This window comes from Schistocerca piceifrons, chromosome X (genome assembly GCF_021461385.2).
Source record: "Schistocerca piceifrons isolate TAMUIC-IGC-003096 chromosome X, iqSchPice1.1, whole genome shotgun sequence".
NCBI classification, from domain to species: Eukaryota; Metazoa; Arthropoda; class Insecta; order Orthoptera; family Acrididae; genus Schistocerca; species Schistocerca piceifrons.
The window spans coordinates 72775153-72801418 of NC_060149.1; the positions used below are offsets into that span (position 1 = coordinate 72775153).

Consider the following 26266-nt stretch of genomic DNA (forward strand, 5'->3'; position numbering starts at 1 on the left):
CTCCATATGCTCATCTAGTGACTCCTATAGGCTGAAGCTGACACGGCCTTCCGAGACCTGTTCGGGCACAGATGATGTGCTGCGATGTTTGCGGAAGACGTATTGGTATTTGTCTAGAATGTTGGTTATGGTTAGGTGGTAGTGAACAATATACTTTAAGGCCATGGACATTGTCGGGGAAATACAAATGGGGTTGTAATGAGAGGGTGTTACTGAGCTTTTTAAACATCTGGGTCAAATAACTTTTGCTCGTCACATAATTTCTAATTTGGGAAACAAACGAATCAAGATATTAACAAATTTTACGTATTTCCATTCATTAATGTCTTATGGTATGATTGTTTTGGGGGAGGGGGTACTCATTACTTACGAGGTGAGTAGTGATTGCGTAAAAGTGATCAGTGAGAATAATATGACCTGTTCACCCACAAACATATTATAGACGCCTTTTTAAGAATTTAGGAATTTTAACTGCACCTTCACAGCACATACATTCACTAGCATACTTCGTCATAAATGATCCATCACAACTGAAAAGAATACTAATGTTCACAAATACAATATTAGAAGTCAAGTATGAACTTGTTTATTCATCAATACAGCCGCAAGTCACTCAGAAAGGAGCTGAATGCGCAGCCACAAATATATTTTATCATTTGATCAATAATGTCAAACTTCTGAAAAGTAACAACGGAAACTTAAACATTCTCTGAACTCATTTCCTGCAGACAATTCCTCGAATTATATAGGCAAAGGACTGAAATAATTTGTACTAAAGTTGGAAAATTTGTTTACTGTGTTGTTAAACCTGTTTTTCTATTGTAACTTTACTAGTGATAAAGATTAACGGGTTCATTTTCATTAAATTTAAGCAACTGTGCCATCTAGCGTTGTGTAAATGACCAATAAGCATCATATACAAACAAATGATGTATGCGTCACTCATTCGATATCAGCGAGGGAGAAATCGGGTAACAAGTTATTAACTAATTAACCTAGCTTCGAAAGGTATCCAGTATTCCCGGAAGAACTGAGTATTTGCAGGGAGTGGCTAATCGTTGATGATGATTTCTTGTCGTATTCTTTCAGCCATGGATGATTTGCACATGTGACGGCCTCACCTACGAATTGTTTCCTTCTTTTGGTGACTAGACGAGCAATTGAAGCCTGTACGGAACCTATACGGAATTGCTGTGCGCGTTAGAAAACAACGTAACATAAAATTTCTGTAATGGCTTACGCTCGTTGACCTCTTATTTCAATGCTTTGAAACCATTTGAAGATCATCGATAGATGATAGTTTTTGCAGTATGTTATGTCATGAATCACGTGGAAATCAACATCTGGCAGGAAGACCAGAAAAAATGTTAATAGTTACACAGAATGTCCAAAAACAGAAACGATTATTTTTCAGAGATGATATTTGGTAATTGAACATGTATCAATAATTACAGATCTCTGTAGTTGTATATATACGTTTGGATGTAGCTGTATTGTGTCGATGTACTGGTGGATATTGTGTGGTATGACTCCTGTAGTTGATAGTATAATTGGTATAACGTCAACTTTATCCTGATACCACATGTCCTTGACTTCCTCAGCCAGCTGGATGTATTTTTCAATTTTTTCTCCTGATATCTTCTGTATATTTGTTGTATTGGATATGGATATTTCGATTACTTGTGTTAATTTCTTCTTTTTATTGGTGAGTATGATGTCAAGTTTGTTATGTGGTGTTGTTTTATATGTTATAATGGTTCAGTTCCAGTATAATTTGTATTCATCATTCTCCAGTACATTTTGTGGTGCATACTTGTATGTGGGAACGTGTTGTTTAATTAGTTTATGTTGTATGGCGAGTTGTTGATGTATTATTTTTGCTAGATTGTCATGTCTTCTGGTGTATTCTGTATTTGCTAGTATTGTACATACGCTTGTGATGTGATCTGCTGTTTCTATTTGTTGTTTGCAAAGTCTGCATTTATCTGTTGTGGTATTGGGATCTTTAATAATATGCTTGCTGTAATATCTGGTGTTTATTGTTTGATCCTGTATTGCAATCATGAATCCTTCCGTCTCACTGTATATATTGCCTTTTCTTAGCCATGTGTTGGATGCGTCTTGATCGATGTGTGGCTGTGTTAGATGGTACGGGTGCTTGCCATGTAGTGTTTTCATTTTCCAATTTACTTTCTTCGTATCTGTTGATGTTATGTGATCTAAAGGGTTGTAGAAGTGGTTACGAAATTGCAATGGTGTAGCCGATGTATTTATATGAGTGATTGCTTTGTGTCTTTTGCTAGTTTCTGCTCGTTCTATAAAGAATTTTCTTAAATTGTCTACCTGTCCATAATGTAGGTTTTTTATGTCGATAAATCCCCTTCCTCCTTCCTTTCTGCTTAATGTGAATCTTTCTGTTGCTGAATGTATGTGATATATTCTGTATTTGTGGCATTGTGATCGTGTAAGTGTATTGAGTGCTTCTAGGTCTGTGTTACTACATTTCACTACTCCAAATGAGTAGGTCAATATTGGTATAGCATAAGTATTTATAGCTTTTGTCTTGTTTCTTGCTGTCAATTCTGTTTTCAGTATTTTTGTTAGTCTTTGTCTATAGTTGTCTTTTCGTTCTTCTTTAATATTTGTATTATCTATTCCTATTTTTTGTTTGTATCCTAGATATTTATAGGCATCTGTTTTTTCCATCGCTTCTCTGCAGTCGCTGTGGTTATCCAATATGTAATCTTCTTGTTTAGTGTGTTTTCCCTTGACTATGCTATTTTTCTTACATTTTATTATTATTATTACTACTGCTATTACATGCGTTTTTTGCTTCTACATCCAGACGTACATTTATTTCTACACCTGAATCTGTACTTTGCATGTCACCTTACGTTGTTTTGTGGAACGTACTTTGTGGACAACTGTCACCTCCCCTCTTTCCTGTTCCCGTTGCTAACGGTTCGGGGGAAAACGACTGTTGGTAATGCCAGCGCGTGAGCTTGAATCTCTCTAATTTCACCCACGAGATGTTCTTGCAAAGGGGAAGAAATTTGTTGGTTGAGTTTTCTAGGAACGTACTCGTACGCTATCAGTGTTTAAACAACAAACCACACCCTGCTGCACGACGACTCATATGTAGCATCTGCCACTAGAGCTGGATCAGCATCTATGTAAATTTGTTTTGTTTTGTTATAGGGTGCAAAAACAACCAATGTAACGCGCCAACGCCAGAACCGTTGAACACTAAGGAAAATAAGGAGTTAAAAACGACTACACGTTAAGCCCAAGAGACGGAAGGAAAGACAACTAAAACAGGTACTTGGAGAAAGATACATAAAATACGCCATAGAGAAACAAAGGTCCTGAACTAAAGATTAAATTCCTTCGCCACCGCGCGGAATGGCCGCGTGGTTACAGACGTTATGTCACGGATTGCGCGGCCCTTCCCGCCTGAGGTTCGAGTCCTCCCTCGGGCATGTGTGTGTGTGTGTGTGCGTGTGTGTGTGTGTGTGTGTGTGTGTGTGTGTGTGTGTGTGTGTGTGTGTGTGTTGTTCTTAGCATAAGTTAGAGTAAGTTAGTTTAAGTAGTGTGTAAGTCCAGGGGCCGATGACCTCAGCGGTTTGGTCCCTTAGGAATTCACACATATTTGAACATTTTTTGTCCTTCGCCATGTTGCCACGACGGCTAAAAAGCTAAACGCGGTCGACAGTCTGCGCATCGTTCGTTAAATCGTCCAATAACTCAGACGGCAAACATAATAGAGAATGTAAGTGGTTAAAAAAAAGGGGCATTCCGTCAGTAAATGGTGAACTGTTGGGGCAACGAGTACATAGTTGTGGGGGAGCACCACTTAACAAAAGGTGATAGCTAAAAAGACAGTGCACAATACATAACCTAGCTAAAATGATCCCCTCACGGCGAGAAGGCCAAAAGGACGTCGTCCGATGGCAGAGGCTAAATTCCCTGGAGCTTGTTCCGATGAAGGGAGGACCAGTGGTGATGCCAAAGTGACACCACCTGCTGACAGACGGCAATACAGGGATCATCGGAGGGAGTGGAAGAACTAGCAGGCCGAGGTACGAGGACTGCATTCCTGGCAACAGCGTCAGTAGCCTCGTTTCCCTTCAGAGAGAAGTGACCAGGAACCCATATGAACATCGCAGTGGCTCCATCAAGAGTGAGTAAGTGAGAGCTTTCCTGTACCCGTTGCACTAAGGGCACTGAGAGAGTCAGAGCAGATGACGCAATTGAAATGTACTGCGTGGCCTGATACAGGGCGAAGAGCTCTGCCGAAAATACTGAGCAGTGTTCCGGAAGCCGATACCGAAAATCGTCGGTGCCAATGACGAACGCACACCCTACACCATGGTCAGCCCGAGAGCTATCAGTGTAAAAAATAGTACTATCGCGAAGTTTCGTGCGGAGGTCGTGAAACTTACTGCGATAGAGCGAGGCTGGAGCAGTGCCATCCGCCGCACGAAGCCAAGGTGGTGAAGGGTTCACACCCATCGGGAAAGTGGCGGGTAGCTGCAGGAGCAAGAGCCGAAAGCAAACTCCAGGAGGTAACAGAGAAGAGGGACGCGTCCCATAATGACGATCAAAGGAGTCATCGAAGAGGTGGCATAGGATGGGTGGCCAGGCATGGCAGACAATCGGCATGCGTATGCGCCGAGGAGAACGTAACGGCGGTATAACAGCGGTAGTTCGGCTGCTTCGGCGTATAGACTCTCAACCACGCTAGTGCAAAAGGCGCCAGTGGCCAAACGGATGCCATGATGGTGGATAGTACTGAGACAGCGTAAGAGGGTCGGACGTGCAAATGCATAAACGAAACACCCATAGTCTAGTTTCAAACGGACAAGGTGCAGATAAAAACGGAGGAGGGTGGTCCGATTCGCTCCCCAGGAAGTACCGCCGAGGACACGTAGGACATTTAGAGACTGCGTTCAGTGGGCGGCCAGGTAAGACCCCTGGGAGAACCAACAAAGTTTCCTATCGAGCATGAGGCCCAGGAGTTTCGTAGTTTCAGTGAACGGATGAGCAACAGACCCAAGATGTAAAGACGGTGGAAGAAACCAGTTACGTCGTCATAAATTCATACAAAACGGCTTTGTCAGTGGAAAAGTGAAATCTATTGTCGATGCTCCATGAGTAAAGACGATCGAGACATCGCTGAAGACGCCGCTGAAATCCGTGGAGAACTGCAATAGATGACAAAATCGTCAACGAAAAGGGAGCTGGAGATGCCCAGGGAGAGACAGGCCATAATAGGGTTAATGGCGACAGCAGAGAGGACGACGTTCAGGACGGAACCGTGAGGCACACCTTTTTCCTGGATAAAGGTGTCCGACAAGGCAGAACCCACACGTAGCTTGAAAACTCGGTCTTTTAAGAATTCCTGAAGGAAATGGGCATGAGGCAATGGAAGTCCCTGGTGTACAGCGTACAGAGGATATCAGTCCTCCAGCAGGTGTCGTAGGCTTCCTCCAAATCGAAAAACACGGCCACAGTCTAGTATTTCCGCAGAAAACTATTCATGACATGGGTTGACAAAGTGACGAGATGGTCAACCGCAGAACGGCGCGTTCGAAATCCACACTGTGCAGTGGTTAGTAAATTGTGAGACTCGAGTCACCCTACCAGCCAAGCAAGAATCATATGTTTCATCACCTTGTAAGCACAGCTGGTGAGAGAAATGAGCGATAACTAGAAGGAAGGTGTTTGTCCTAGCCGGGATTAGGTATGGGTATGACAACTGTTCCGCACCAGCGTCTGCGAAACGTGCCCTGTGCCCAGATGCTATTGTACGTATGAAGGAGGAACTGCTTCCGCCAAGAGAAAGGTTCTGCAACATCTGAATGTGAACATCGTCCGGTCTTGGGGTGGAGGATTAGTGTGAAAGTATGATCTACCTCCGTCACAGTAAAGAAGGCCTTCTAGCACTCTACTGAGAAGAGAAGGTTATCGCCTGATCCTCCTCCACTCGTTTCCGACGTTGGCAGGCAGGGTGATAGTGGGTGGAGCTCGAGGTCTCCGCAAAATACACTCCTGGAAATGGAAAAAAGAACACATTGACACCGGTGTGTCAGACCCACCATACTTGCTCCGGACACTGCGAGAGGGCTGTACAAGCAATGATCACACGCACGGCACAGCGGACACACCAGGAACCGCGGTGTTGGCCGTCGAATGGCGCTAGCTGCGCAGCATTTGTGCACCGCCGCCGTCAGTGTCAGCCAGTTTGCCGTGGCATACGGAGCTCCATCGCAGTCTTTAACACTGGTAGCATGCCGCGACAGCGTGGACGTGAACCGTATGTGCAGTTGACGGACTTTGAGCAAGGGCGTATAGTGGGCATGCGGGAGGCCGGGTGGACGTACCGCCGAATTGCTCAACACGTGGGGCGTGAGGTCTCCACAGTACATCGATGTTGTCGCCAGTGGTCGGCGGAAGGTGCACGTGCCCGTCGACCTGGGACCGGACCGCAGCGACGCACGGATGCACGCCAAGACCGTAGGATCCTACGCAGTGCCGTAGGGGACCGCACCGCCACTTCCCAGCAAATTAGGGACACTGTTGCTCCTGGGGTATCGGCGAGGACCATTCGCAACCGTCTCCATGAAGCTGGGCTACGGTCCCGCACACCGTTAGGCCGTCTTCCGCTCATGCACCAACATCGCGCAGCCCGCCTCCAGTGGTGTCGCGACAGGCGTGAATGGAGGGACGAATGGAGACGTGTCGTCTTCAGCGATGAGAGTCACTTCTGCCTTGGTGCCAATGATGGTCGTATGCGTGTTTGGCGCCGTGCAGGTGAGCGCCACAATCAGGACTGCATACGACCGAGGCACACAGGGCCAACACCCGGCATCATGGTGTGGGGAGCGATCTCCTACACTGGCCGTACACCACTGGTGATCGTCGAGGGGACACTGAATAGTGCACGGTACATCCAAACCGTCATCGAACCCATCGTTCTACCATTCTTAGACCGGCGAGGGAACTTGCTGTTCCAACAGCACAATGCACGTCCGCATGTATCCCGTGCCACCCAACGTGCTCTAGAAGGTGTAAGTCAACTACCCTGGCCAGCAAGATCTCCGGATCTGTCCCCCATTGAGCATGTTTGGGACTGGATGAAGCGTCGTCTCACGCGGTCTGCACGTCCAGCACGAACGCTGGTCCAACTGAGGCGCCAGGTGGAAATGGCATGGCAAGCCATTCCACAGGACTACATCCAGCATCTCTACGATCGTCTCCATGGGAGAATAGCAGCCTGCATTGCTGCGAAAGGTGGATATACACTGTACTAGTGCCGACATTGTGCATGCTCTGTTGCCTGTGTCTATGTGCCTGTGGTTCTGTCAGTGTGATCATGTGATGTATCTGACCCCAGGAATGTGTCAATAAAGTTTCCCCTTCCTGGGACAATGAATTCACGGTGTTCTTATTTCAATTTCCAGGAGTGTAGCAGCCCAAGGTGCTGGAGATAGCAGTATTGTCCACTATGACATCTGCTACTGTCGGGTCGGAAATTGGGGAAAGGGCCTTCGTCCCAGACAGCTATCGGAGGGTGGCCCATGCAACAGAAGATGGTGTCAAACTGTTAAAACAAACAGTAAAGGAAATCAAGCTAGCTTTTTTGCTATCCCAAAGAACGCGACGACACTGTGCACGCAACTGTTTGTAACGAATGCAATTGGCTGTCGTAGGATGACGGTTAAAAACGCTGAGAGCACGTCTCCAAGCGCGAATCGCGTCGCGGCGCGCCTCAGTCCACCAATGGACCACGAACGGCACGGCAAAAAGGAACTGCGAGGAATGGAGCGTTCTGCGTAAGATATTCTACCTGGTTATCGCAACTGAGGAATTTTTTTTTTTGTCATGTGTTGTTACCAAGTGTACCCGCCCTTGGCGGTCTCTACTTGTTTGTCTGTGGTTAGGAAAGGTAGGTTCATCTCATTCTTTATTTACACATTCAGAAGTACTTTGGCTCTCGTTTGGGTCCTCAGTTGTTCTGTTGATTTGACCTTTCCTGTTGGGAGATTTTCGTTTTGTATATTTTGTTGTCTTGGAAGTTTTGTCTATTGCTTTCTTTGAAAATTCTTGTCCAGGCTGGTAGTCTTCGTCGTGAAATTAACTGTATTTTCCAATAATTTTTGTGGTGTTAGCCAGTAACTATTGATTTTGGGACTTTGTATTTATGCCATGGTTGTGGTTCTATTGTGGCGATGTTTCTAAGTTGTGGAGTACGTTCTCTCCATGCGTCAATTTTTTGAAAGAGTTTTTCAGCGTGGTCTTGGATTTTTTCTATGATATACTTTTCATTTAGTTCTTCGTGGATTTCTGTTATCCTCTTCCAGCGAGGTACCGCGAGGGACGATCTCACGCACATATTTTGTAAAATTTGCGGTTGTTTAAGATTAGTTCTGCAGGTAGTTCTCCATGCTGCTGCTCCATATAAGATTGTTGGTTGGATTGTAGATTTGTATAGTTGTATTTTTGCTTTCGTATTTAATTTTCTACTTTTAAAGAAAGGTATTAGGGTGTTCATTATTTTTTGCGCTGTCTTCTTCTGTTCTGTAGCATTTTCTTTGAACGTTAGTGCTTGGTCGAGCTGTATTCCGAGAAATTTGGTCTTTGTATTCCATGGTATGTTTTGATCAGCTACTTAAAGCTGTGTTCTTAAACTTGGTTTTCTCTTTATTGTGAAGAATACTGCTGCTGTTTTTGTTGCGTTGAAGATGATTTTGTTCCGTTGAGCCCATGTTTCCATTATGTCGATTTGTCTTTGTGGTCTTGCTATTATTATATCGATTTTACGTCCAGATGTAAGGAAAGCTGTATCATCTGCATATAAGCTTAACGTTACATTCGGCAGAGCAGGCAAATCGACGATATATAAGTTAAAGAGTGTGGGTGAAAAGACGGATCCTTGTGGAATTCCTGCTTCAGGAGTTTTGATGGGTGATCTTTTTCCTTGAATTGTGACGAAGAACTGTCTGTTTTGTGGGAATCAGCCAATGATTTTTATGTAGCAGTCTGGAATGAGTGTTATCTGGTGGAGTTTGACTGTTAGGTTTTCTTTCCATACTCTGCCGTAAGCTTTTGATATGTAAAAAAATATCGATGCTGTGGATTTGCTTAGGTTAAAGTTGTTCTGGGCGTGTTTGGTAATTCTGATTAATTGAAGTTCTCCTGATAATTTGGAGGTGAAGCCGAATTCTTCTGGACGCATTATGTTCTCTTCTGTTAGAGTTGTACTCGTTTTAGAATTATTCTTTGGAGGACTTTTGCTAACGTGCGTAGTAAGCTTATTGGTCTGTGGTTTGTTGCGTCCGACGGGTTTTTCCCCGGATTTGGTATGGGGACAATTTTTGCTGTTTTCCAGTTGTCCGGAAAGTATTCCATTATTAAACAACTGTTGATTATTCGTGTTAGTAAAAATATGGATTTTCTTGGTAAATTCTTTAAGTGGATGTTGGATATTTGGTCGGCGCCTGGGGCTGTGTTTTTCGTTTTAGATATTAGTTTCTTTATTTCAGCTGGTGTTGTAAGTAATGTCTTGCTATTGAAGGTGTGTCTCGGAATTGCTGTAGAAGGTGTTGGATTCTGTCATCTTCGTTTTGTCTTTGGTTTAAATTTGGTTGTTCGTTATTCGGTACGGACATTTGTTGATTGTATTCTTCGGTGAAGAGTTCTGCTTTTCCCAATGTGTCGAATAGGCCCGTTAATTGCTGCGTCGGGTGTTGGTTGTTTTCTGATATTTCTAACTAATTTCCATTCGTCTCTGGTATGCAAGACGAAGGCTGCCATTTTATTTTCCATGTTTGTCGACGCCATTCTGTTACTATTTTGTGTAGTTCTCTGGATAGTTTCTTCATTTCGTGTCCGTCTCGGGGGTTGTGGAATTGTTGCCATCGTCTCCTATATCTATTTCTTTGTGTTTTAAACTCTTCTAATAGTGATGGAAATGTTTCATGGTATGGTTCTGGAACGATGGTTATTATTGATGCTCATTTTGCAGCCGTTTTAATTTTATTAGTTAGAACCTCTACTATATCTAAGTTCATTGTTGGTCGGGTGTTGTTTAGCTATCTTTTGTATTGTTTGTACTGTTCTCGGGTCACCAGCCGGGTGCAGTTATTTTCAAACCACGATATTTTGACAGCGTCCCTTGCCGTCATCTTCAGGTGATACCTCCAGACTGAGCGTCTCCGCTGAATCTCCTCCCCTTTATACTCTGATAGCTCCCCACCCCGAGGTTGATCCCGGCGTTTCTGTTGATCAGCCCATCAGCTAAACGTATGCCAGGGACACAGAAGGCACACTGAACTGAAGAAGCCTACAAAATCTGCGGTTGCGGAACATTACATGGATACTGGAGATACTATGGAGTACGCGCATACGGAAGTTGCCTCGTCTTTTTGGGACTGTGTTCTGAAGGAGGCGATTGAAATACGTGTAGCTGATGGGCTGATCAACAGAGACGCCGGGTTCAACCTCAGCAAAGCCTGGGACCCAGCACTCAGCCAACTAAAAGCACAGCGCCGACCCAAAGCGACTTCCGCGCCCGACGGAGGCCACAGGACATCTGATGGTCCACAGTTCGCATCCAGCAGACAGTAACCCGCCCCTCCCCACCACCCCTCCACGCAGCACCGCTTCCCATCCATCACAGCTTTGCCCAACATATGCCTGCCTAAGGAGTTTTCTTGAACTTTATCCATTTTTACTCGAAATTTTCCATCTTAGTGGCAGATGTTAGATGTCGACTGCACAGGTAAGCATAAATTTGATTCCTGTCGCACTCACTACGTTATCTTCCTAACTTCCCTTACATACCTGTTAACATCAGCAATCAGTCATGCTATGAAGGCCTTTCGATCATAGCTACTCTGTTAAATACCTCGAAAATTTGGGACCTGTTTGTAGCAAGGACATCTGAGACGTTACCTTCATGAGACGGTTCTTTATCTAATTCTTCAAGAAAATTTTTAGACAAGGCAAGAACAATATCATACGAATCCCTGTATCTGCCACCCGCGCTAATAATTTGTGTCTAATAGCTGATAAGTTAAAATCTTCCCATAATACTGAACCACGATCAGGAAATTTACGCGTGACAATTTCCAAGATTTCCCTGAATTGTTCCGCCACTGCCGCTGACACAGGGTGTCTACAGAAGCACACCTTTACCGTGTTTAATTCACATTAAACACTTATTTTCACCGAGATTAGTTAGCATTCAGAATCTGCAAGAATCTCACTAGATATTATCGTATTGTGCTGTTTGGGTTTTTGGGGTTTTCTCGACGTAATAACTGTCGAATGGCGTTGTGGAAACTGCACAATATTTCAACGACGTAGCTGCTCGTTATCTTCAGCTGTGACTATGGTGCCCAGATTTATACGTCGGTTCCCTAGGACAGTGTAGGCGCCATGAGGCGAGGTTGTAACCTCGTGAAATGAGGATGTTGACATCCAGAGCACCCTATAGGAGGAACGAACCGCGGGCTTCACATGCGTGGCGTGTGATAGCCCGGGGCCATGCCGCGGATGCCACAATACGTGCGTGGGCAACGTGTTGAGACCTGGCCGAATTGTCCTGACTTCGATTCCCCATCGGCGTAATCTTTCTGCATTCGTTTCTCTGCGTCCGATAATGCCATGGTGTCGCCAATGCTGGGTCCCACACATTCTTCTTTTTCTTTTGCCTTTGTCTATGCGGCGTCGGCATCGTTACTATTGGATTTGGCAAGGTTAATTTCAGAGCTTGCCGGATGCCATTCCCGTCGCCAACTGTTACACTCCGGGGAGGAATATGAGTACCCCCAAACTGTCGGCTTGCAGTATTACCCACGTGAAAGTTCAAATGGTTCAAATGGCTCTGAGCACTAAGGGACTTAACACCTGTGGTCATCAGTCCCCTAGAACTTAGAACTACTTAAACCTAACTAACCTGAGGACATCACACACATCCATGCCCGAGGCAGGATTCGAAACTGCGACCGTAGCAGCAGCGCGATTCCGGACTGAAGCACCTAGAACCGCTACATCACCGCGGCCGGCCACGTGAAAGTGTGTGAACATTTTCTAAATGTTTTCGGAACGTGTAACTGTGGCAGGACTTGGGTACCAGCCCAGTATCACATGGTCAGATGTGGAAAACCGCCTAAAAACCATATGCAGGCTGACCGGCACACCAGAACTCATCGTTAACCCGCAAGACGGATTCGATCTGGGGCCGGCACTCCTGCCCGAATTCCGGAAGCGGCGTGCTAACAAACGTGGGTGTGTGGGCTGGTCCTGGGTCCCATGCATTGCTCAGCTAAAATTCTGTGTGTTTATTAAGTCATTTGTTATGCTCTAGTCCTGAGATTTGGCCACGATGTATCGCCCACACGGGGAGATGCTTCAGCGCTGTGTAGTCCAAGTCCTCACAAAGGAAGCGTACTTTATTAATTAAATATAGTATTTCCGATCACAGATTATACTGAAGGTTAGATTACAAATACAGTTATGGTAATCATGGTCTGATTGCGTCAATATTTAATAGGTCAGAAAACATAAAAGACAAATTTACATAATGTTATCAATTTGCCACGGCCTTCTGCACCCAATGATGTTTTGCCTAGGTACAGGACCATTGGATGTTGGTGGTATTTCATTTTAGTATCGGCCGATCAATTAATTTAAGAAAGCAGTCGTACACCTGACGCCACCACAGGATGTCCAATCTAACCGCCAGGGATTCTTCGCAAAACCTCAAGCGGAAAAGCCGCCGGATCGGTCAGCATTGCCTCCCTTCCCCTCGTCTGCAGCTCGTGGTCTAGGGGCTAGCGCTGACGCCTCTTGATCACGGGGGCCCGGGTTCGACTCCCAGCCGGGTTGGGGATTTCCTCTGCCCGGAGACTGAGTGTTTGTGTTGTCCTCATCATTTCATCATCGTGATCATTCGTGACAGTGGCTAGACTGGACTGTGTAAAAAAATTGGATTGTGTAAAAATTGGGATTTTGTACAGGCGCTGATGACAGCGCAGTTGAGCTTCCCACAAACCAAACATCATCACCATCGCTTCTCCTACTGACTTCCCTCCACCCAGCCGGTTTCCCTTCCCTCCCAGGTAAGATGCACTGTGTGCACTAAGGCAATAAAATCTTCTCCCTTGCCCCTAATCGGTTGCAAATTCTTGATTGAGCCCATTCAGTTGCAGATTCTTTATGAAACCCATTCAGTTGAAGATTCCTTATGAAGCCCACTCGGTCGCAAATTCTTTATGGAGCCCAGGTGGTTGAAGATCTTTGATAGAGCACCTCGTCAATGGAATCCTGTCTATCGTTGGTGTGGAAATTGCTGCCATTTTTAATTAACATGAACTGGTTTCCCTTACTTTGGAATAGTCGGGTGTAAAATTAAATTGGTAGAATTTCTTTCAATCTGCATGACTATTCACGGACCGTCATCGCTTGCTGTAATTACGTGAGCGAGCAGTTTGCACCGCAAGCTGTCTGCACCACGCACCCGCCGAGAGGTGGGAATTGCTACGCTGTCGCCCTTTTTGGTCATATCTCGCGTCTCTCATGGCCAAGTACTATGCCTAGTGTACGTTAATTCTGATTGATTCTCACATTTCACCTCTCTCTGGGCTGGACGATCTACAGCGTGGTTGTAATTAAGTTTTCGCTAGTTGAGCCAGTGTGAAACTATTTACCCTATAGGTACATAACTTTATAGAAATGATGTTCAGAATGTGCGCTGCATGATTTGTGTTATTAGTAACGTTTTGGACCTGAACCCATAGGACGAAGCTCACGTTGCATGGACAGCACTCGTTACTCGGATCTGCTTAGCCAATATGTGATCTCTTCTCTACGAGAGGGAGGTGTTTTCGACTCATTTGCTTTGATGCACGATGGAGCTCCACCTCCCGTTGCTATTGAGGTCACTCGGTTACTCCATAATACGAGGGTTGGAACTTTAATAGTGGCAACTATTTATTTACAGCTCGTACAAAATAGATACGTGTTTCAAAGTTTTACTCACCTTCAGAGAAGTCACCAGCATTGTGTATAACCCGTTGCCAGCGATGTGGAAGTCGTAGGACACTTTTAGCAGTGCCAGTTGTGTTGACAGTTCGACCGGTGCGGTCTACTGCCCGACGAATTTGTAGCAGTTCTAAATCGAATGCCGTGAAATGTTTCCCTCAGTTTAGAAATCGAGTTGAACTCACGAGAGCTTAAGTCAGGGGAGTGCAGTAGGTGGTATAGCACTTAGCAGCCCCATCAGTCAAACAAATCAGTAACGGCTTGCACTGTACGTGCTTGAGTATTGTCCCGCAAAATGATGGTCAGGTCCTGCAGAAAGTGTCATCACTTCTGTCTCTATGCTGTTCATTTTTGAAACACAACCTACGACCAGATTAGAGACAGAAGTGGTGACACTTTCTTGAGGACCTGACTATCATTTTGCAGGACAATGCTCAAGCACGTACAGTGCAAGCTGTTACTGATTTGGTTGACTGATGGGGCTGCTGAGTGCTATACCACTCACTGCACTGCCCTGACTTAAGCCCTCATAAGTTCAACTCGATTTCTAAACTGAAGGAAACACTTCACGGCCTTTGCTTCAGAACTGCTACAAATTCATCGGGCAATAGACGGCACCGCTCGAACTGTCAACACAACTGGCACTGCTAAGAGTATCCTACGACTTCCACATCGCTCGCAACGAGTTATACACAATGCTGGTGACTACCTTGAAGGTGAGTAAAACTTTGAAACACGTATCTATTTTGTACGAGCTGTAAATAAATAGTTTCCACTATTAAAGTTCCAACCCTCATACATTTGGAGAAAACCGAATCATTTGCCGATCGTTACAAACTGCGTGTTCACGAAGATCACCAGATTTGAACCCGTGTGACCTCTGGCTGTGGCGTTACTTTTAGGACAGAGTTTATCAATGGGACACTAACACACGTTAAGGTTGAGATGACATGGAGGTAGTCAACATCCCACCAAAGATGTTATGGGCAGCGGTAGAGCTGTCTCTAGTACAGTTACTTCTCTTCCTCATAACCTTACAAATATTTTCACAAAGTCACATTGTCCTATGATCATTCGTTTTTCATGATGGCCCTCTCAAGCAGTAACAGTTTAATTATAACCCACCCTTGTTTAATTTCTTGTTCAATTGTTTTTTACTTACGACTAGTCTTTCCTACAGAGGATTGGTTATCCGACGAGTAATCCAGAATTATTGATGTATGACATCCCATCCTGTAAGAAGGCTACTTCTAATTTAAATGTGTTTCTAAGAATTCTATTTGTAATTATTCCATTAAGTAACTGCTCTCCTGATATTGGTTTGTAGCCTTCCCATTTTCCCTTTTCAAACCATTCATTCTACCTTAGATTCACCATCCATAGTCAGGGGACAGAAGACCTGCAGGTAAGATTTCTTTTCCCTGCTGATCAGGAAGTGATCTCATAGAGGACAGCCAATTAGATGTAATTAATCTCATCTTATATCTTTTATTACATTCACCACACGCTACAGTATGTATTTAGACCGCTTCTTTGATGAGTGAATCCCAGTAGGTGGAGGCGAAGGAGAGGCTCTACGTCTCCCGTAGTTGATGCCGTGTCCAGTATCGAGACAGTGGTCAGTAGCAGAAGAGTTTTCTCGCTGGCCTGCTGGTGTGGTGTCTATGTGCATCGCATCTGTCACGTCTTGCGACACACCTGGCCGATGTACAATTTCTCACACTGACACGGGATTTTGTATATTCACAGTCTTCTTAGATCTCTTCTTTCACGGAATCCAGTATCGTTTGCACTTGCGCCGAAGGACGCAAGACACATTTCATAATGTGTTTCTTGAAGGGACATTCTGGAGAACACATCTCCAACATAAGGGAGGAAAAACCATCGTAGTGAAGTTCTTGGTATCTTCTGGTTGGTCGTGATGTTTCACACATGCTTGTCAAAATTCATGGTGAACTTACTTCTGGGAGTAGTTGTTCAGTGTAAATACAGAACTGCAATGGTTAAGCTCAGCTGACAAATTCTTTGATATACCTCCAGCTACATGAACCAGAGTCCATATTACGCCGCTATGTTGAGATGGATGATGAGACCTTGTAAGTTGTAAATACAGGTCGTTGTGTGTTCCTATACGAAACACACTGTGACTCAAGGCACCTGTAACATCTTGTAAAGAGAGGTTTCCACTTTTCTACACTTTCCGTCGCAAAAGTGCTAGGAACACCTGTTTTTTGTTCATAATTTGGGAGGTAGAATAAAAAGTACACCGGTATGAGCACATGTATTTAGATATGTATAATGCCTTCTTCCAGTTTAGTTCTTATAAATTCCAAATGTATCATCAAAGGTACATCTGTGAAAAAAGAGATTACATCGAAACTCATTTGGTTTCAGGACCAAATGCTTGAGGCACAATATAAAGTCTGCAGAATTTCAAATGTAGTTTCCACATCTCCCAACCAAAGGGCTCAAAAGAGACGCCGAATGTTTTGCTAGTTAGTATGTTGAGATTCCAATATTGGTAAGTGTGAAGCGAAACATGTTCTTTATATATATTTGGTAGGCCATGAAGTCTCGGTGGAAACGGTGGTTGTAGGCATAAGCTCTTTTTCTGATGGTTAGTAAAGTGGGTGGAGCGTTGGAGAGTGATGTACGAGTATTCCGTTGTGCTGTATCCGTAGGACCCATTCTGGAGACGACGATGCGCTAAGTCCTGCAATAAATCAGTCATAGTGTCAAAAATAAGGTATCACAGACAGAAGAGCAGCGGCGTTGCCCTAGTCAGCAAATAAAATTTCTGTATCTGTGTCTTCTCTTAAAGATCGAAATGTTTTCTTCTCCTGAGTAGTGGCGTTCTGCTTAGGTGTTGGCATCCTTCCCATGCAAGTCTCTTGCCTTATTTGTTCGGTTGTCTCACTTGGAAATTTTAAAACACTCTGCTGTGTGCCACTAATAAAGTCTCTGTTGGGCAAGATCTTAGGAGAGGGCTAGAGTTCTAGTCCCTTCTCCAACACTGTTATCGTGGCATCACCTAGTGGTTAATCTATAAATTAAACGCAACTTGTCTGCATGATTTATCTTATTGAGAAGGTGGACGTGTAAGCCAATGGAACTTGAAATTTTATGCAGCACGTCCAGCTGCCGCGTCCAATCTGAAATCGACCTAGTAACACCGTTCACTCACTACCAGGAACCCTCTGATGAACGTGACCCGATATTCAGATGAATGGAAGGACTTCTCGAGAGTCTACGTAACTCTTGCTTTGTAGAACGGATTCTCTCTTTCACCAACGCCCTGCTGGCTTGTTGTTTAATTCTGTTAGCGTCAGAAAATTCTATTTATATACTGATTGGATAGGAAAGCATAGGTGCCATATGGCAGGACTATAACTTCACCGCTGAGGACTGATATCCATAGCCTCTTTATGAAAAAGCAAGTCATGTACTCCGCACGCGCGGCTCGGAGAAGCCTGGCCATAAGCCGTCAACCCCAACGCAGGCGCTGGCAAGATGTTGGTAGCCGACCTAGCTGCCTTGGTTACAATCACCCATCGGCGTGATCTCGTACAATTCATTAATCCGCGATCGACTACCCATCAAGTCATTTGCTGTATTTCGACCACTTCCATAACGAAGGAATCCCAGGAGGTGTAGGCGGACAAGACGATCTTAATATCCCCCTAGTTCATGCCCTGTCCGTTATCAAGACAGTGGTCGGCAACAGCAGATTTTTCTGGATGACATAGTCTGGTATGACGGCTATGTGAATCGCATCTGTCACGTCTGGTTACTTCTTAAACCTAGGTTGTCTTTTACGAAAACCACAATCGTTTGCATTCGCGCCGGAGGACGCAAGACACATTTTATTCTGCGTTTCTTGAAGGGATAGCTGATGTTGAAGGAGAGACCGTCAACACAAGGCAAGAAACCATATTCTAGCTGCTCGTGATGTTTAAAGCGTGCTGGTCGTAATACATGACGAGTCTGCTTCTAAACACAGAGCGCAGATGGCTAATGTCTGGTGACAAGATTTCTGCATCTGAGATAGTACGGGCTATCATTGAACCACTCATTCTTCCCACGATCAATGTTCGAGTAGAACTAAAAGAAGCTCTAACAAAAGGTACACTGGGAAGTACCCTCAGCCATGCACTTCACAGTCGTTTTTAGATTATAGATATAGATTAAGAGAAGCGTGATCAGTGCTGGGAAAGATGCTACAAAACGCTGACTCAGCCTTCACCATGCATGTACGGCTATTAGGCTTTACCTTTTCAGCCAGCCTGTTGAAAATGAGAATAGTATCTGAAACCAGGTACTACGCGTCATTCGTGGCTACATGAGCCACGAATTACAGCCTGCTACACCCAGTGCACTCACTAGCCTTGGATCTCCCAATGAGCCGTAAGCCCACACTCTGTTCCAGTCACAAGGGACGAAGTGCTCCGTGTCGGCTCATATGTGCTCTCCGCAGTAGAAAAAACCTTAAACACGCCCTTAAGGCGTAAAAGACATCCATGGTGCCAGAGACTCGAGTTGGAGCTACTGTTCGCTATTCTTCCTGAGGTGAGTGCGCAGCGTCTAGATTAGGTTATCGGAAAGAGTTGCGACATAGGGGTTCCTAGGCGACGCCAGAGGTGTTAGAAGTGCCGTAAGTCTCGCTGCAGCTGCCTCAACGCCATCACGATCCCATGTCAGCACCCTGCAGCCTGTCGACTCTAGGTAACGAATTCTGACGGTTTCTGAACGGTGGCCAGTCCCCATGCACCGGTACACAACAGGTCCAGTCCCTATCTAACTTACACTACGTTTAACTAAACATGTGCTATACTACTACCCGAAGCTGTCTCTGTGTAAAATCTACGTACTGCTACTGCCCTTTTTCTGGCTGTCATTGCACTAAAAAGTCAGCTCACGTGACACAAATGCTCCAAGATAAACAAACACTTGGACTCAAGACAGATAATTTTTAACTGAAAAGTACATATTTCAGCAGATTCCTTCTAAAAATTAGAGTTTTCATCTTTGCTGACGACACTAAAATTGTTCAGGAAATAATGTTACAATCTATATCCATATTGAGGAAAAAGTCGAAAGCCTAAAAAACTTAATTTATTATAGTTAACGCCAAGCACTATTGAAATTAGAATAAACCATTACATATTTCACTTAGAAGTCAATATTTACGTAAACGTACCAGCTGTGGGAGGGAAGTTGCGTGGCATCGGAGGATCGTCCTTTTGCTTGCGGAATAGCTTCATAATTCTCTCCACTTCGCGCTCGCAGTATTTGATGACTCGCTCGTACTTGTCATCCATCTTTGTCAAGGGGATCTTTTCGCTCACCTGTGAACAGTATAAAAGAGATGCCTCTTAGTTTGTGCGTACTTCTACCGTCAAAAGCAAAGGTCATAATACCCTTTAAACTGTATGTCGTCTTTAACGAGCAATAATAATAGCATAAAAATGCAGCAAATGAGGCAGGCGAAAGGGAATACAAACGTCTAAAATGAGATTGACAGGAAATGCAAAATGGCTTATCAGGAATGGATACAGGACAAGAGTACGGATACAGAAGCATTTTCCTGGAGAAAAGAAAAGCAACTTTATGAATATCAAAAGATCATACGCAAAACCAGTAACAAGCCAAGAAGGAAAAGCTGAAAGATGGAAGGAGTATTGGGGAGGGCTATATGAGGGACATGTACTTGAAGGCAATATTATAGAAAGAAAAAAAGACGTAGATAACGATGAGACAGGAGATATGATACAGCGAGAAGAATTTGACAGAACACTGAAAGATGTAACTGGAAATAAGGCTCCTGGAGTAGACGACATTCCTTCAGAACTACTGTTAGCCTCGGGAGAGCCAGCCACGACTGCACTATTTCCTCTGCGGTCTCAGATAATTACATAGAGCTTAGGAAGAAGGTGAAAATTACAATTCCAAAGAAGGCAGGTGTTGACTGGTGTGAATATTACCAAATTATTAGTTTAATAACTTATATTTGTAAAATATTGACACCAATTCTTTATATAACAATGAAATAACGGTTAGAAGCCGATCTCGGAAAAGACAGTCTGGATTCCGTAAAAATTTAAGAACACGCGAAGCAATAGTGACCCTGCGACATGTCATAGAAGCTAGGTCAAGGAAAGACAAACCTATGTTCATAGCTTTTTTAGATTTGGAGCAAGCTTTAACAATATCGACTGGAATACACTCTTTGGAATTCAGAAGATAGCGGGGCTAAAATACAGGAAGAGAAATGTAATATACAACTTGTACAGAAACCAGACGGCAGCTATAAGAGTCGAGGAGCATGGAAGGGAAGAAATGGTTGACAAAGATGTGAGACAGGATTATTGCCTATCCCGAAGTTATTGAACCTGTACACTGAGCAAGCAGTAAAGGTAACAAAAGAAAAATTTGGAGTATGATTTAAAGTCTAGGGAGATGGAAGAAAGCTTTCAGGTTTGCCGATGTCATTGTAAACCTGTCAGAAACAGCAAAGTACTTCGAAAAGTAGACGAACATAATGGACTGTGTCTTGAAAGGAGGATATAAAATTACTATCAACAAAAGCAAAACAACGGTAATGGAATGTAGTAGAATTAAATCAGATTATGCTGAGGCAATTAGATTAGGAAACGAGACTGTAAAAGCAGTAGATGAGTTTAGCTATTTGAGCAGTAAAATAACTGATGATGGCCAAAGTATAGAGGGTATAAAATGTAGACTGGCAATGGCAAGAAAATTGTGTCTGAAGATGAGAAATTCGTTTGCTATGAATATAGATTTGAGTGTCAAGAAGTCTTTTCTGAAGACGTTGGTGTAGAGTGTTGTCTTCTATGGAAGTGAGAAGTGAACGATAAACAGCCGAGACAAGAAGGGAATAGAAGCTTTTGATATGTGGTTTTACAGAAAAATGCTGAAGGTTAGATGGGTAGATCATGTAACCAATGAGAGAAGAAAAGAAATTTGTAGCATAACTTGACTAAGAAAAGGGTGTCACGGAATCCGATATTGAGAGATGAAACCGGCATTAAATTCACGACGTATCTAGGAGCTGCCTTCAGAAGTCAACGGATGCATGGCGTAATGGTTCACTCAGTGGCGGCCTGGCGCTGAACCGACCACAGACTACACAAACATGCAGAGGGCAGCGTCCACTTGTAAGTAGGCTGTTTATGTTTTCTTATTGGTAACGCCACGTAGCGCTCTGTATAAAAATCACTGGCTGTGCTGTGTGCAGTCTGTGGCTAGTTTGCATTGTTGTCTGCCATTGTAGTGTTGGGCAGCTGTATGTTAACAGCGCGTAGCGTTGCGCAGTTGGAGGTGAGCCGCCAGAAGTGGTGGATGTGTGGAGAGAGATGGCGCAGTTTTGTAATTTGTCATGAAATGCTATATATATTATGACTATTAAGGTAAATACAGTGTTTGTTCTCTATTAAAATCTTTCATTTGCTAACTATGCCTATCAGTAGTTAGTGCCTTCTGTAGTTTGAATCTTTTATTTAGCTGGCAGTAGTGGCGCTCGCTGCATTGCAGTAGTTCGAGTAACCAAGATTTTTGTGAGGTAAGCGATTTGTGAAATGCATAGGTTAATGTTAGTCAGGGCCATTCTTTTGTAGGGATTTCTGAAAGTCAGATTGCGTTGCGCTAAAAATAATGTGTATTAGTTTAAGCACAGTCCTGTATAAATTTTCTAAGGGCACGTTTCATATGTCGACCCTTAGCCGAGGATACCTCACTGGAATCTTCTGATTTTTTCTTGTAGTTTGTGTAATTAGTGTAGCTATTGTTTATTGCTAATGTGTAATTGTAGAGAGAATCTCCTTTGTAGTTGCAGTCTTTCATTGTTGTACAGTAAAACAGTTGTGGCATGCATGTAGATTTGCACCAAGTATTTCGCAGCTGCAATTAACTAGATATTATTTTCAGTGCTATGTTAATGTGTTCTCTTATTGTTGCTCTTCAAATTGTGTTTTTCTGTGTTATCGTGTGAAATATTGTGACAATAATGGCGTGTGAAAAACGTAATACTATGCTCCAAAGTAAACTGAGAAATGACAGTGAAGACGAAAGCAGCGTGTTAGCGCCACCGAGTAATGAATTAACTAATGTTCAAAGTAGTAATTTGGTAATTGTACATAGGGAAATGGAGCGGGATGCAAACAATGGTGTAGACAGTGAAACAATTAGTGAACAGGGAAGCATTATCGATCGATCGGTCATCAACAGCTTGCCTCAGGAATCCGAAATGACAGGACACAATCTTGCAAATACTGTAGATTCAGGTTTTGTGTCCTCACCCTTTTCTCAAATAAGTCAAGACACATTTTCTGCTTTTCAAACTGCGAATATTGCCGGTTCAAATGCATTGCCGAATAGCACTGAGGAACATGTTTCAGACACCAGTGCATTGTTATTACAATTAATGCAACAGATGGGACAAACGCTTCAAAAGTTAGACACAATGGAGCAAAATCTTCAAAAGTTAGACACAATGGAACAAAATCAGAGACAAACACGGCAACAGTTAGACACGATGGAACAAAATCAGAGACAAACACAGCAACAGCTTCAAAAGTTAGACTCCTTGGAACAAACTCTTGAACAAACACGTGAAGATTTAACTACTGAGTTACATAAAATCGAATCGAAATGTCAAAAAGTCTGTAATGACGTAAAAACACAAATTTGTGAGCATTTCCAACCTATTTTTTCGCGTCATGAAAATGCATTACAGAATCACGAAGCAGCCATAAAAGAACTGCAAACTATTGTTCATGAAAATCATGAGACCTTGCAAGCCAAATTTGACTCAGTTGCATCTACCGATTCGGTTACGCAACTTGCAAAAACTCAGGAAAACTTAAAGGACACAGTAGATTCGATTTCAACACAAATGGACACTCTGAAACTTGGTTCAGAAAAACACAGTGAGGAAATGTGTTCACTATCTGAGAAAGTAGCCGAACTTTCGGATCAGTTCACTAACTTATCTATGAAGGTAGATGATAATCTGAATGACACAAAACCGGTAGTCTTTAATGACACAGAAGAGTGCGAACAAATTAGGAAATTCAAACAAAATCAGAATCAAATTAATACGCAACACCAAAGAGAAATCCGGGAAGTACAAGATCAGCTGACACAGGTAATACAAGAATTACATATTTCAGAGGCCACTCGCGCTCCAATACGGGAAGAGGGACATAGAAGTACGGAACAGCCACAAAATAATAACTCAGGGCACTTCAGAAATTATAAAAGAAATTGGCAAGGTACACCGAATTTTGAGATGGAACCGCCGAAACTACGTAACAATGACCGACATGCGACTAGCCGATATGATGATTTTGACTATAAGCTGTTTATTACTACACATAAATTCAAAACATTTAAGAATTCTGGCAACGACATTCATCCACAAGCGTGGCTCCATCAATTCTCTCATTGTTTTCCTCCCAACTGGTCGTTAGAACACAGATTAGAATTTATGTGTGGCTACTTAGAGAATGAACCAGCTGTAAGAATGCGATCGGTCATTCACGATTGCCACAGTGAAGGAGAATTTTACCATGCCTTCCTCTCAGCATATTGGTCTCAAGCTACACAAGACCGAGTAAAACATGGCATCATAACGATGAAACATTTCGAACAATCTGAATTTTCCAGTCTTGTGAAATATTTTGAAGACATGTTGCATAAGAATCAGTATCTTTCAAACCCATACAGCCCCTCAGAACTCATCCGCTTTTGCTTAATCAAATTACCTGAACATTTACGGCATATTATTTTAGCAGGACGTTGCAAAGAAGACATTGAGGCTTTTCAGGGACTGTTACAAGAACTGGAAATTGACACTGACAATCGGGGAACGCGGAAACAGGAGCACAACAATTACAGGTCACATCTGTCACAATTCCGCGATGAAAGAAATAATAACTGGACACGACAAGGCTATTCTCACAACACATATCGTGACCAAAACAGACACCACCCGTATGAAAACCGTTAGCAGAGTAGTAATAATTACAGGGAAAGATCACCTCTCTGCGGTAATGAATATGACAGAGACAATCATAGAAACAGACAATATGGGAACCAAAATAATTATTATCAAGAGAGACAGAATAACTTTAGACGCAACGGTCCAGCGCGCAGTTACGATTCAGGGAGAAATTCTCCACCTCGTGACCGACAAGAAAGAAACTATGGAATCTACCGACATGACGACAGACGATATGATCGTAACGACAGACCTGAAATGCATCAGAACTGGCGGGATTTAAACAGGGCAGGGCCTTCTCGTCAAAGTGAATTTGTAGAAGTTAGGTCTCCTAATCCCAATAACGGCGCGCGCCAACAAAGAGACAGACAATGACTCACACAGCAGGCAGCCGCATGCGCCAGCTGGCTCAGAGAAAAATAACATAGACGCTAACCTTGAGAAAAATTCCAGTTTTCTTTACCGACGTATACCACATGATAATTGCGTTAAAGTTGAAACTCTGTGTACTAGGAAGAGCAAAGGGTTACACGACATTTCACATGTAAAACCATTTATTGAGAGATAATCTGCTTTTTAACTTAGTCTTTGCTATAAAATTTTTCACTTCACGTTACTAGTACTCTTTTTCAATCTTAGAAACTGTTAACATGCAACACTGTTTGAAGTTAAATATCCAGTCAAGAACCAAGAGAATTTATTTAACCAGAAATTACGAATGCATTGTTATTGTGAACAGATGACACAGTGTTATTGTGTGTGTACATTCTTGCTTGTTGGTTGCACGGTTACGTAACGACTATAAGGCTCACATACTTAGAACAAAAACCAGTACTGCTAATGAGATTTTAATGCAACATTTAGGTTTACTTGAAATTTGGTGTATCATGAGGTAAGTACATTGGCTTCTGCAGAACTTAGCTTCAGAGGACGATAACTACGACACTTCCACAGAGATTATCTTACAGCAAGACGCACATTTAGCGATACAGGACACGTATTTGAGTGATTAATTTCGCACTTAAAACATGTATTTTTTAAGATATTTGAAGTACAATGATACAAAGTTTTTCCACGATACATTTCATTTCGTTGCAATAATCTGTAACACCTGGGGGTATAATTACATTATTCCTCAGGGGGGTACACGTTTACTTTGTGTACCATGTGTTTGGCAAGCACAAGGAGCCCTAGCTAATATGGTATTTGCTTATACAACTTTACACATCGGTACCATATTTCTCTAACACACAAATTACACAGCTATCTGATCATTTAACTGAGAAACAAACATTTTTTTATTACATCAGTGACAGATGTTTACGCAATTACACAGTTGGATAACTTCACACTTATGAAACTGTATTTTGTCTGTACTTTGTAAACTGTTCATATTTTTTCGGAACCATTGTGATACTATGAGAGCTTTGAATGATGTATTTGGTATGGGATTATGATTTTTAAAGTGCGTTTGAGGCAGATGACACTTTTGACATGAGCAGAGAATTTTTTTTAGCTCTTGAAATTATTGGAGGAAGCTATGACGATTTTGAGAGTTGACTGAGGAGTTATGATGTTATTATTACGATGATGATGTGTATTATGCTGTTGCCATATGTTTATGATCAATAAGCTGATGCTATATGAGTTATTTGATTATGCTACATATTTATTATGATGAAATATTGAAGAAGTGTCGACGAATACGTATATGAATAATGAGTAGTGGTTAGGGAGTCTGATTTGTGGAAAAGGATGTTGGAAACCAAGAATCGTACTTTAAGAATTATGAAATGTGTGTATGCCACTGAAAATTTTTTGGACTCTGTTATATTTACAGGATTTTGTTTCTATAGATTTGTAACGCAAATTCTTAACCTGTGAATTTTTTTATATGAGACTGTCACTGTAGCGGAAACTGGTGTCGTAAATATTTCGGTAAGAAAGTTAAGTGACCACCTGCACGTAATGCATCGTGGGCACCCAGCTGGGCGACAGTCGCCTGACAAAAAAAATGCCATTAGCGTGTGCCTTTCAGAGGCACAGGTAGAAAAGACGAAATAAAAGGGAGGCCATTATCCTCGCTATTGACATTCCTTTGTAGAAAGCACCGCAAATACGACACGCTCATTACTTCGAAAGATACTTACATCTGCACACCTGATTATGACAAGCGTCTTTCTCGAGAATTGAGAGAAT

General features: G+C 43.0%; 1 protein-coding gene across 1 annotated transcript in view; it reads right to left on the reverse strand.

The window, feature by feature from the left end:
- LOC124722180 (dynein axonemal heavy chain 5) overlaps positions 1 to 26266 on the reverse strand; it is an 843802-nt gene that overhangs the window by 728115 nt on the left and 89421 nt on the right. Inside the window, exon 15 of the mRNA XM_047247380.1 lies at positions 19247 to 19394. Coding sequence (XP_047103336.1) covers positions 19247 to 19394 — 148 coding nt within the window. The remainder of the gene's footprint in view (positions 1 to 19246; positions 19395 to 26266) is intronic.